The 13,495-nt window shown below is 42.9% G+C and overlaps 1 protein-coding gene across 3 annotated transcripts in view; it reads right to left on the bottom strand.

Annotated features, from left to right (window-relative positions):
- FANCD2 (FA complementation group D2) overlaps positions 1 to 13,495 on the bottom strand; it is a 50,197-nt gene that overhangs the window by 11,446 nt on the left and 25,256 nt on the right. For all 3 annotated transcript variants that reach the window (XM_080606545.1, XM_080606543.1, XM_080606544.1), the window contains 12 exons: positions 13,339 to 13,479; positions 12,066 to 12,166; positions 11,644 to 11,759; positions 11,106 to 11,214; positions 8,812 to 8,910; positions 7,717 to 7,826; positions 5,714 to 5,860; positions 4,227 to 4,343; positions 3,373 to 3,501; positions 3,039 to 3,154; positions 1,884 to 1,997; positions 1,246 to 1,373 (listed from right to left, as the gene is read on the bottom strand). In XM_080606545.1, the coding sequence (XP_080462671.1) occupies positions 1,246 to 1,373; positions 1,884 to 1,997; positions 3,039 to 3,154; positions 3,373 to 3,501; positions 4,227 to 4,343; positions 5,714 to 5,860; positions 7,717 to 7,826; positions 8,812 to 8,910; positions 11,106 to 11,214; positions 11,644 to 11,759; positions 12,066 to 12,166; positions 13,339 to 13,479 (1,427 nt within the window). The remainder of the gene's footprint in view (positions 1 to 1,245; positions 1,374 to 1,883; positions 1,998 to 3,038; positions 3,155 to 3,372; positions 3,502 to 4,226; positions 4,344 to 5,713; positions 5,861 to 7,716; positions 7,827 to 8,811; positions 8,911 to 11,105; positions 11,215 to 11,643; positions 11,760 to 12,065; positions 12,167 to 13,338; positions 13,480 to 13,495) is intronic.

Below are 13,495 nucleotides of genomic sequence, written 5' to 3'. Positions count from 1 at the left end.
CCTAGAAGTGTTCAAGGCAAGGTTGGACAGGCTTTGAGCAATCTGGCCCATGACGAGGGGTTGGAACTAAATGATCTTTAAGGTCCCTTACAACCCAAACTGTTCCATGGCCTATCACGATAACAAAATATACATAGATCCAGTGTGTTCCTGGTCCAGAATACCTACTCTCATCATAAGGCATCCATCTCCAGCTAATGTTAAGTATTAGGTCTTTGGTAGCTCCTACAGTGAGCCAACTATTTAAATATGGTGATATGCAACCCTTAGGGCACGCATTTCATTCATGGAATTCCAATAGCAAGCGACTTTTCTTTTTGGCTACAGCTCTGTAATAGTGAATATTAAAAGGTAAGTTTGAAGTTTACAGGTTTCATAAATCAAAAGCACTAACAAACCTGTTTTTTTCTTGCAGAAATATTTTAAAACAGGAAATTATTAGTTAAAATTTATTATTCCTTGACATGGTCAGCAGGCAGTTCTCTCAACGTGGGCCTGTTTAAAACAGTAAAATCCCAAAGATGGGATTTATCATATCTCTCAAAGATGAGAACTTATCATTCTGAGTGGCTATGGGCATCTGAGAAAGACAAATTCTAGAGATGTCTCAGTATGACAAGATACAGCTGAGAGCGCTGACTGTCATACACTGAAATAAAGAATTTCAAGTTGAGAGCAAGTATTTTTCTTGTATATTACCTGCAAGCATGCCTATGCCTCATCTGCTTGAATGTTGTCCCTCCTACAAAGCTGGTCCTAATCCCTAAGAAGGGCGGTTCTATTGACTGAGAACATTTGTTGTATGGGGTTAACAGATAAACATTCCCCTCTCCACCCTGAAGTAACAGCTCTATATGGACAGTTTATTTTAAAGGAAGTTACGTCTGATTATGTCTGTGGTTAGCTCCATCATCAATGGTTAAACTGATACCAAAATTAAACAGCAGAAACTCTTAAAACTCTTAAAAGTTGTGAGGCTCTGATTTTAAAAACACCAACCAAAGGAGCTGGAGTCTGCCTTTCTGCACGTGACTGAGGCACAGTAAAACAAATATCAAACAGCTTCAAATACGTTTACTTCAGTTCCTTTTATTAGTGGCTAGGACTGTTCACCCCGGTGAGACTGCTAGGATAGTGAGAGGAAAACTCTCCCCAAAAACATGCACTCCAGAGATAGAACTGAAGATTTACTGGCAAAGGACAGCATGAAAACTAATCTGGGAGAAGAGGTTCTTCACACATTACCCATTTTCTCTTTCTTCCAGCCAGCCATTGGTTTCTCAGAGATGGCAATCAGGAGCTGAGTGAGGATGAATGCACACTGGAAGCTGGGAACGCTCTGCTGGAAATTCAGTAGGTACTGGAAACTCTCGCTGGGGAATGACAGGAAAGAGAAAAGGTAAAGACAGTGTAAATAGGGTAATCTCCCATAAGCACATAAATAAAAGAGGAGTATTAGACCCTTCTTTGAAGAAGGGGTAGACAACCTCTAGTAGAACAAAAGTCAATCACTGAGAAACTTTTCTCAGGCTCCAGTCACTTCAAGTTTAGCAACATCTTTATACACTGCTTTTGCCTCATGTCCCTACAGACATTTTAACTACCCAGAACCTACTCATTCCTTCTGTGAATCCTACTTGATCTCCTAGTCTCAAATAGCTCACTTACAAATGAGATGCATAGACTGATGCACATCTTACAATCCTGTAGCAACATTTTATTATCTTTGACTGCACTATCGTTCGACTAAATGCAAAATCCCCTGTTCAAAGGTGGTATCATTTCTATGAGAGCTCCCAAACACACATTTACCCATAATGCCCACAAAAAAAAAGACTGCTTGAAATTCATCACTTTCAAAGCTTGGGAAATATTGATCCTACCTTATCAGCTCCTCAAGAAGAAGAAATTCCGTCTCTCCTGGCTTTAGCCTGTCTGCAACTACCTGGAGAGCTGACCTTAGCAAGTCAGCATTCTCATGCTGAGAAAAACCATTCCTGAGGGCAGAAAAAAAAGTCCAGTTTATCATCAGACTATAAAGAGGAGAGATATCAGATACAAAAGCATATCTAGGCATATGTTTGCAACAAGAAAAATAAAGAAGCTGATATTCAAGAAGAGCCCAGAAATATGAAAGTTATAGGGCACACACACAAAAAAACCCCACAATTTTAACAGCAAGCCTGGTTTGAATACACCATCTTTTTCCCTGCAACTGCCAGGGCAATGGAAGAGAGAAAGAAAAGTAGAAAATTCTGCTAAATATTAAAGAGAATATAACTTTAATAACTGAGCATTTAAAGTTTAGGGAGTGCCAAAGTCACAGTTATTTGCGTTCTGCTACTGCCTTTCATACTCTTTTTACAGTTACTGATGTTTTTGAAGTACAACAAAGGTAAAGTGCTTTCTACATACAGATCTAAATTAGGATTCAAAAAAAAACACTTCTATGATGGTATTCAGAATTATATTAGCAGATGCAGAGGTTAAATCCCTACTGCACATGCACTGAGTTTGGCATTTATGAATCCAGTTCAAGTACATGAGCAGCATAGGCTTTTCATTAATGAAACACACATTCATCCTATCCATTGACAAAAGAAAGTCTTTTATTGCTCAGGATTCAGGCAATGACAAATTAGCCTGAGACAAGGGGACTTAGGGGTAAGAAATTCCAAGATCCTTAGGCAAAATGAGAGTTGCACAGCCAGGTGTGAGAGTATGCCTCTTACGTTGGTCTTAATCCGAAACCACACAGATTAACACACTGAATTCTGGCCAGTTCTATGCTTCAGACTACCCTGCATTCACTGTTAATCACCTACTGGTTTAGTTCAGGGTCGACAACAAAGGTTGACATAACTACAAAGTGTTTAAATGTCTCCAGTGTGTTGTGTGCATGTACGCAGTGTGTTGTTCTGCATGACTAACAGGCCATGTGCTGGGTACAAACGCTTTAAAGGAAGGGAAGAAGAAAAGGAAGCAGTAAAGAGACCTTGTTTATTTATGCAATTATATACTCTTTTGCATGAACTCACCAAGCAAATAGGAAGCGAAAAGTTAGTAGCAGCTGTTGGTAACAAGAGGACATCATCTGGTGCTCCTGGATGTTCACTCCTGGTTCGTCTACCACACCCTGATTTTGTGTAACTGCCTTTAATACAGAACAAATCATTCATTACATGCCATTCCAAGGAAAGACAACGGCACAACAATCCATTTCTATAAATTCCATGTTTAAAAAAACAAACTAAAAAACCCACTCAAGACACCAAAACACCACTCTCTTTTCCCCCACAAACAAAACCAAAAATACTTTGAGAGGCAACAAAACCTGATGATTTTTTTGAGTCAAAATTGCTGCCCACTGACCTGGAAGTAATTGTGCATGTTCTCCATGTGATTACACAGTGGCTTTAGTAGCTTGACTACACACACAGCAACTTCCTTAGGGGATCTCTGACGCAGGTGGGTAAAGCCAATATCCTTGTAGCCTCTTTCCTGCAGCAAACCCAAAAGTTTAAAGTCACTTCATCAATCTTACTTGAGAATAATTTTGTGTGAGGTACTTGAGAATAACTTAGATTACTTCAGAGCAGTGCAATTCCTGATGTCATATACTCTGCCAGGAAGGGGCACTGAATAAAAAAAAATGGCTTCTGCCAAACAACCAGCACCAACTCAGACAAGTGGATAACATTTGGTGGAGAGAACAAAACTGATATGACATCTAGGTCATCATGTTTTACTCAAACACTAAGAGAAGGCAGTCTCTGTACATGGGAATTAAGATAGGTAAAAAGATAAAGAAGAGGTATACTGGTGTAGTGAATTTCTCATAGTTTAATGCAATGGGCCACATGCATTTACATTCTTCCTGAAGTCATCGGCCAGGAAACCAAAGAGTCACTACACTCAAGGTGCTGTTCTAAAGACTACAAAGCAAACAAACAAACAACAAAAAACAAACAAAAAAAAAACAACAGAAAACTGAGTCCAACAGCTTCTGTCTGCCTAACCTGAGCTACGTCTTGTCCCCTTGGACAGAGAAGTGGTACAGAAATCTCTTTTGCAAGAACAAATGCTGCTCTGACACACAGTTGGGACATTTAGCTGTTAAGTGAAAATAATTCTGAAAAGCATTTATCCATTCAGGATAAGCGTGGAAGTCACTGACATGCTCTGCTTGGTACAGGCCTTGCACCATTAGCTACTGCTGTACATGCCTTTAAGAAGGGCACTCTCCTTGTGGAGCCTGGAGTCAGCACATGTTCCAGCTTCCAGCACAGGTCCTCCAGGAGGAAGTACAATTCAGCAGGCCCCAGCTGCACAATTTCACTAGCCTGTAATTATAAGGAAGGACAGTCAATTCCTGGACTCAGGACCTAGTTGTAGGTGCCTTGAAGCTCAGCTTCACCTCCTCCATTTCCACTTACAACTCCTGGCTTAGTTAACCTCAGCCAGGGACCAGTTTGGTAGATGCCAGGGTTTTGTCTCCCTCTTGCAGGTATGGGACATTGGTTCTGCTTACTCAAAGCATGAAGTCAGCCTGGTGCTCTGGTGGAACAGGCACCAGTAACACCCAAGTACTGACAGAGAACCAATTTATGCATTGAAGTTCAAAATACCACTGGCATCCTAGGGATAAAAAGAGGTTTGAGTCCAAAGAGTCACAAAAATCACCAACTGAGTAATAGCCAAGACGTAATTTGAAATACTGCCACATATGCCAGGAGATTTGTCACAGTCTTCCAACTGTCCTGCACTCTGTACCCACAGAGATAGCTGTCCATGGAGCAGGCCAGGCCACACTCCAGTCTACTGTGCCCTTCTCATAGTTTATTAATCCTACTGTTGTGCACCAAAATTAGACTGCAGGTGGACTCAGCCTGCCTATAAAGAGCATAATAAAATTTAGCATTTCTGCTTTCCATATCCATAGTAATGCAGTTTTATAGAAGCTCCCAGATGGTAAACAGGACCCTGTCCAGGGAGGGCACATCCATGACACTAATCCAACATTTGAGCCCAGTTTTCCATCTAGAATCATAGGATATCCTGAGCTGGAGGGGACCCACAAGGAACATTGAGTCCAACTCCTGGCTCGACAAAGGACTACTTACAAATCAAACCACGTGCCTGAGAGCATTGTCCAAACACTTCTTGGACTCCAACAAGCTTGGTGCCATAACCACTTCCTTGGGGAGCCTGTTCCAGTGCCCAACCACCCTCTCAGTGAAGAATCTTTTCCTAACACCCAACCTGAACCTCCCCTTACACAGATTCATCTGCTGATAACTTGAGACATTTGGCTTTTGCAACATGGACTGTAATGCCATAGGTTCTCTGTAATAGGTAGGCCACCACATCCTGCAGCTGAGCAGTATTCAGTATTAAAGCCTCTTGCTTTCTGTTAAATGCATATGTTACACTGTATCTTTTTCCGTTATATGCAATATTAAAATTACTTTTTTTTAAAAAAAAAAAAATATTGTTGCTGTACTTCATGTCTAATATAGAAGGAAAGTCCTTTTTATCTCAGTGCCCTGAGGTACTTCGTTTTCTTTGCAGACAGATTCTCTCCTGGTACCTAGCTCACAGCCCTGGATCAATCTTCCACCCATTTCAATGGATCAGAAGGAAACAAGGCCTCAGAGAGAGGCAATACATAACACAAAGTCATACCTGGATGTTTTTGTACTGCTCCACTCACCTCTGTATGCATCTCTGTGTCCAGGATAGACTTTGTCAGCAGCCCACAGTGGAGTACAGTGAACACTTCCAGGTCTAGTTCTCGGAAGTAGGGGCGATAACTCTGCAGCTGTGCCAGAGGGTTCCCTGCCTCTCTCTCAGCAGCAGTCTGAAAAGTAAATGGCAGAATTCAGCTTGCAACTTGTAAAACTATAAGACTTACTAGCTCAAATAACGCTGTTTCTTTCACAGAGTCTTTTATATTTCATGCCAGGCTGAAACAAGACTAAGAAGAATTCACAGTAGCTAATACAGAGATGGGCACGCAGAATCAGAATCATTTCCATTTTGTACCGTACAAGTCACTAAAAGCTTTCTGGAAAAAAAAAATAATATCTAGGAAACTGGAACAATCTTTGCTATCGTCTTCCCATGAATCAACGGCCATCATGAAACTCATCCTGGACTTGGTAAAAGACAGTGTCCCGTAAGCACCATAAAAGGGGAAGGCCAATGTTTTTGTCTTTGATAACTACCAGGACGGTAAGCCATGGGATGCTATCTTGCTTTTAATCATATCTATACATTCTTAGAGTTTCATTCCATGCAGCCCTGCCGTGTGACCCAATGTATGTTATATGTGGCTCACACCAGGATTTCTGTATTCTGTTGTCCTGGATAGGGCATTGCATCTATGGATTAGTCTGGGACCTGTACTCTGTTTAGCTAAGAAAGTTTAGTTACATTAATTCCCCAAACTATCTGAGACTTTGTTTATTTGTTGTAATGTAAGTGACATTATTCATAGAATGGCTTGTCTTGGAAGGGACCTTAAAGATCATCTAACTCCAACCCCTCTGCCATAGGCAGAGATGCCACCCACTAGATCAGGTTGACCAAGGCCCCATCCAGCTTGGCCTTGAACACCTCCAGGGATGGGGCATCCACAGCTTCTCTGGACAGCCTGTGCCAGTGCCTCGCTACCATTACAGTGAAGAATTTCCTCCTAATGTCTAATCTAAATCCATCCTCTTTTAGTTTAAGACTATTCCCTCTTATCCTATCATTATCTAATCGAGTAAGAGTCCTTCTCTATCCTTTTTATAAGACCCCTTTAAGCATTAAAAGACCACAATGAGGTCTCTCCGAAGCCTTCCCTTCTCCAGGCTGAACGTGCCCAGCTCCCCCAGCCCCCTCTCCAGGAGAGGTGCTCAAGTCCGCTAATCATCCTTGGATGCAGCAGGGGTGAGGCCTCACAGGGGCAGAGCAGAGGGGCACAATCCCCTCCCTCCACCTGGTCACACCTCTTTTGATGCAGCCCAGGACGAGCACGCGCTGCTGGCTCATGTCGAGCCTTGTGTCCACCAGAAACCCCAAGTCTCTCTTCTCTGCAGGGTTGCTCTCTATTGCTCTCTTTATTATCAGACTCGACTCAGTTATCATACCTGTACAGAACCAGGGAGGTAGGAAAAACGTATTTGCTGCACAGAAATGGATAAAATAGGCTCTGAATAACATTTGTTAGTAACAGAGGTAGAAGTGGTGCCTTGTGGAATTCTTATAAGATCTCAGCACCTGGGATGCTGAGCCCAAAACCAGGCACACTCCTCTGGCTTTGCTCCTTCAGCCAGCACAGACCTTGCATTCTCAACTTGATGACAATACTTTAAGACCTTGCTTCAAAGAACAAGAAACATAATCCAAAATTCATTAGCTGATAGGTTTGGGAACTAGCTCTTAACATGGGATGAAAATGAATAATTTTTAATATGCCTTATGATGAATACATTGATCAAACACCTCAAAGAAAATATGAAAAATGAGCATGTGACTGAAGCAGACTGGAGACAGTGGGAAATATGATCCTTACAAGGGTCTGTATTTTCCAGATTTATCTCAATTTCTGATCAGAGTCTAGAAATGGTAGTTGCCTGATTATTTTAGTAATGCAAAAATTTTGTTTCTTTTTCTAAGTCATTTTCATTTGTCTGCCTTTCTTGCAAGTCCCCAGGGGTATATTCCTACCTTCTCCAGCTCAGAGAGCTCATTATCAGGCTGGTTTCCCTCAGAGCTTTCATCTGCTTGAGAACGGTCTGCAAAGCTGGCTTTGCTGCCATCAGACTTTTTCTTCCTTCCTTAAAGAGAAAAGCAACTTTAGAAATAAAAGCTGCACCGTGCTCAACACTGTTGAGGCTGTAAGGCAGGGAAATAGCTCAGGCTGTACTTTAAGCAGCCCTGAGAAAGCATGGAATATACACAGGTTGCGTGTCATCTGCAGCCAGGATCATAGTCAGAAAGAGAGTCAAAAGCATTTGGGGCTCTCCCCCCAGCCAGCTTCTATTTTATAAAATCAAAGTAAGAAATTAAAGTAACTCTCACTTTTCTTACTGTACTTTAAAAATGTTATGCTGTGACTGCAAAAAAATGGTGGGTCCTTATCTTTAAAAAAATGCTTGAACCAAAATTAGTGTTGCTGTTTCACTGAGCAAAGCAGAGGACCTGGAAAATGACAGTAAGACAAACAACTCCAGAAGGGGCTGGCAGGGACGTTATGCCAATAGTAGAGTAACTCGATGAATTCCTTGCAATGGGCTTCACTGCTGACAAAGGTGGGGAGACTCTCAAACCTGACACACTGTGTAGCATCTCGCGAGACCAAAGAAACTCCATTTCAAGTAATCCTAAACAACGTATTAGATCAAACAGACATCCAGTAAGTCACCAGGGCCAGGTAACATTCACACAAGGTCCAAAAGCAATTCAGGCAGAACACTTCAGAACTGCTGGCCACTGTGCCAAAGGACTGACAGCTTGCCGACAGGATCTCCATCAATGAAAAGAGATCTAAAGGGGATCTGGGGAATTCATTTCAATGAATTTTCAATAGTTATATGCTAAGCATAGCTTCCCCAAAAAAACAGACTATCCAGCAGCTGTTTGGAGTAGGATATTTTTACACCTCCATCTGCACCAGGAGTTGACCAGCTTAGAGTTCAAGCTAGATAGGCCATACCAGAAATTCTGTGCTTTATGCATCACACAAGCGCTACTGACTGCAGTGCAACTTGCCAATCAAACCCAACATCACATCTGCTTCCTTAAATGTTATAAACTTGTTACCATTTTTTTTTCTCATGGGACCAACAGAGTTAACGGACGGTACTCCCTCCACGGCTTCAGAATCAAAAGTAGCTGGTGGTGGGACATAGCCAGGGGTTGCTGAAAGAGTCAAAGTGCAGAACTTTGGTTAGTTCAGCTCCTGAATGAGAAAACAGAGGCAAGATGCACGTCTAGAGGAAGTACCCCGTTTCCCCATCCCTGTGAACATCCCTCTGCTCTTACGCTCAGGCACATTTAGCTGCAGTCAACCTTTTTGTATTGCCACGCCGCACCAGAATTACAGCTCTTTGCAATCCTCCAGAAAGGGAGAATAACAAGAGCTCGGCTGTCTTTGGACCTTGATGAATGTAAGTGAAGCAGAAAAGGGCTGCTCTAGCACATCTGAGCCCTTTCCTTGCTGTCCCTGTAGTTCTCTTGGTTCAATAGAAAGGTGTTGAAGAGGCTCTTTATTTAGGATTGATGTTGATCCACTGGTTTAAAAACAAAGCTTGTAATGGATAGCTTGTGGAATGGTATGTGGAAGGTGATAAAGTATTCTTTATTAAGGTTATCTGATTGAGGACCTTTTCAATGCAAAAATGAGTATAAGTAATAGGGGAAGCCCATAAACAAGGACAAACACAAACCTCATAGACAAAGACCAAAAATCTCCACTTCCTAATTGATGGTCAATAAGAAATTCCCATCAAAGCTTTAAGGAGAGACAGCTGGACTTTGAAACTGATAAAATGGGATGAAAAAGAGGAACTTGAGGACTTGTGATATTCCAAGAGAGTAGGAGTGGTGGTGGAACTATGCAAACTGATGAAGGAATGTGCATGCAAGGAAAGGGGATGGGGAGGAATGAAGAGGGGAATAGATAGAAACAGGTATAAAAGGACTGGACATGAGTACAACATTGCCAATCAGTACATTTGCATGACTGACCCCTTCACCTGACCCCCCCAGTCTGTCCTATCTTCGTATTAAATCCTTTCTTAGCTTCATTTCAATGTAATCTCACTTCTCTTATCCTGTGAGTGTGTGCGTGCAAAGGACAAAATGCAAACCACTGCAGACCACTGGCCAGCCCTGTGTGAGTAAATGCTGGGCCAGCAACTAGAGTCAGACTGGGCATTTAGGAGCCCTTGGCCTTTGGTGCCGGTATCTGGAGTGAGTGAAGGTCTCAACTTCAGTAGCTGCAGGGCCAACAGCTCTTGAAAGCATCTCGACAGGTCCCATGGACTTTGTGGCCAGAGCACCAACTACTGGGGTGAGCGGTGTGAGTGGATTTGGTGCCAGCAATTGCAGCAAGTGGGTCCTCACTGTCAGCTCCTGGCGTGGGTGGGGGTCTCGGCTACCAGCCACTGGGGCAGGAAGAGCGTTTGTGTGTGCTGAGAACCAGATGTTAGAGGGCATCAGCGTGAGTGGAGCAAGTGAGGGACTCAGCACCAGCAGCTGGAGCAGGACCATGGGTCACAGCCCACGTGCCTGGTGCTAGCTGCTGGGACAGAGCAGGGGCGAGCATTTGCATCTTCCCCAAAATTGGCATGCATTGGGGTGTGCGTCTGCAATTTCTTGTCCAACTTCAAAGCCAGACTAGCCAGCAAGTAGGAGGCCCTGGGTCCAGGAGGGGCTATCAGCTGGGTGGATGGTCCATGCTGGGATTTGGCAGACCTACAAGCGTGAAGTGCTTGTGGGATGAGTATATATATGAGTGTGTGTGTCTGCCGGGTAGTAAGGAGCAGCAAGCTGGACTGGGTGGTTAGTAGGAGACCTGTAGAGCAGTTTATAGGGCCCAGAACCTGGGCAGGAGTATTAGACAGACAGGGGGGCTGTGCCAGTACTTGGGGATCTGCAAATGCATCTGCGCCTGTGACTCAAAAGTGTCTCAAGCAGCTGAAGAGCAGGAAGGGGACTCGGCTGTCTTTACTTATGTTTTATGTGAGTCCTGTGCATAGGTGCTGTCTTCAACGGTTGTCGTCTGCCAGTTTCTGTGACTGTGCTCATTGGCCTGGAACAGGGATCACCAGGTTCCTGCACTGGGTTCCAGCTGCCAGACAGCAGGAATTCATGGGCCAAGTCAGCTGATGCTTGTAACAGGCCTCAACAGCTCAGTACAACCTGAATGCCGGAGAATCACACTGTATCTTTTGGAGAGAAGCTGGCTTCCTCCTCTACACTCAGGCAGATTCTTAGCTCACTGTAATAATGCAGCATATATTACCATACAATTCCTTCTTTGATGTTTAAACCAATACCTTTCACTTCACAGCTGGTGCAGGCCCAGAACATGCAAATGTTTTCATACGCACCTGCCAAGCATTTTCCTAGCACATTCTGCAGCTCTGTGATGTTCTGTATTCGAGTCAAAACCTTCCCCTTCATCTCAGCGTCCTGTTGCTGGCAGAAAGCATTTACAACCTAGAGACACAAAACAAACTCACTGTGAATTAGGGAGATTTGCATCCATTTTTACTTTTTCTTTTCTGAATAACATCCACAAGTCCCAAATAAGCACACAACAGTCAGCACAAGTGGCCTGAATGACCAAATCCAGACTGCATGAACAAAGCTCTTCAGAAGCCCACAAGAAAATGGGATCTGAAAAGCAACAGCACAGCAGCCAGAGGTCGAGTTCTTAGCCAAGAAAGCAGAGTTGTTACTAGAATCAGGATAAAGCATAAATGGTAATGAAGAGAAGAAACAGAGAGATCACCAACACCTTGCTGGAGAACATTTCTAAGAGGCAAGACTCTCCCTCAACAATTGCACCCCTGAAGCCTGGGGTTTGTGTTTTTAAGTGCTGCTCCTCAGTTCCACTCCAAAACATGCAGACAAGGCTCTACTCACCTCACGAAACCAGTTGAGCGCATAGAAGAGAAGTGAGCACAGAAATTCCCGTTCCTGCTTGGAAAGAGAGTCTATCTTCCCTTCAACTTCCAGATCAGTCAGGTACAGGGGGCAACCTGAGACAGGGTAGATAGAGAACACCTTGGACTGTGTTTGCTACCTATGCTTTGCTTTTTGCATGGACAATGACTCTTCTGAAAGCCTGTATTCTCGATTCCAATGACTATTTGGAGTAAACACCATCAGTCACTTCCCAGAGAAAGTGATTGTCTCCCCTGCTTCCCTTCCACTTGTGGGCAACAGAGCATCTCAACCTCCATCATAAACTACACAACTCTTCCCACAGCTGTGGGAAGGCTTTGCAGATCTGGGACAGGAACAAGTCAGCCGGAGGGGCTCTGTAAAAGATTTACTTTCCATACCTAATAAGGCATCAATCTCCTCCAGGCTTCCATTGTTTTGCTCTCCAGTGTAGAGCCTGAGCAATCGGAAAGAGGGTGACAGACATATTGGTGACACTACCCTGGGGAAAAGAAAAAAGAGAGAGAAATGAAGTGGGTCCTATGTTTTATATACCTCCAGAATGCTCATTACTTCTCTCTTGTGTCTTATGTCCTCCCCACGCCACCTTGCCTATACCTTCTTCTATTTTGCTTCTCAAGAGTCATAGCAACACAAAGCAGAAATGCATCATATGGTTAATAAATACATCGGTGATCATCAATTTTCTGGGAAAACTTAAGGGCAGAAAACCTGCTGTACTGAACAAAAATGGGGTCAGATTTATTTCAGGTAGAAATCAAAGTTGAATAGTTCAGGAGGAACTACAACAATTTGTGCAAAAGACAGCTGTGAGCAGTAGAGAAACCTCCCTGAATGTTTTCTAGCATGCTACTGCTCACATTGTAAGTGAGGAAAATTAACATTTTTTTTCCCATCGATACATATAAGGTAGCTATATTTCTTTTTACTTGGTATAAAGTAATCATGTATTTTTTAAGCACAAATACAATCTCAACAAAATCTTCTGACAATAAATTATGCAAGATATAAAGGTGATCATTAGAAAAAAAAAGCCTTTTATTATTTTTAACTTTGATGTCCCATTGTTTAATAAGATGTTTTATTTCCTGCATGCTTCCTGTTTCATTCTCTAAGGACAAAGCCTTTGTTTCTCATACAAATTTTACTTGTGGTGGCATGTTTGTGGTTTCGCGGTGAAGCAGAAATCCATGTTGTCAAAGTGCAACTGAAGGGTGAGAACCAATTGTGTACTCTTGACACACACTAACTACTTGCTGACTCCATTTGAGACTCAACGCTCAAAATATGAATTTTGTCCAAATGGATGGAGTTGCCTATCCATCTTGGTATGGCCTTCAATATCACAATAATGCTGGAAGAAAGAGCTATGATTCTCAGATGATAGATGGGAAACAAGGTAGATGCAATATGACTTACTCAATATCACCTAAACAGTCTGAGCCAGAACAGACTGCCAGTTCCCCAGCACGTGCTTATGCCTCTAGACCTATCTGACCCATGTCTAACAGCAAGGGAAGGAAAAGAACACTGGAAACTGGTAAATCTTATGTCCAGCTCCTAATCAAGCACTTGGGCACGCAGGGCTGGACACGAAATGAAAATACAATTCCTTTAAATGTAGAATGATTGCAAAGGTAAGCGCCACAGTACCTCTTACTTGGGTTATTCGTTCCATCAGTGACCCTGCCAAGCTCACTCTGTGACACCAAAGGTAAGAGGTTAATAGCAATTGCTCCCTGACTTTCATCTTCATCGAGATTATACAAGGACTTCACCGGGAACAAGAACGAACTGCAAGGAAAGGCAG

The sequence above is a fragment of the Anser brachyrhynchus genome (genome assembly GCF_964034855.1).
Source record: "Anser brachyrhynchus genome assembly, chromosome: 10".
Taxonomy (NCBI): domain Eukaryota; kingdom Metazoa; phylum Chordata; class Aves; order Anseriformes; family Anatidae; genus Anser; species Anser brachyrhynchus.
This window is presented reverse-complemented; position numbering and strand designations above follow the sequence as displayed.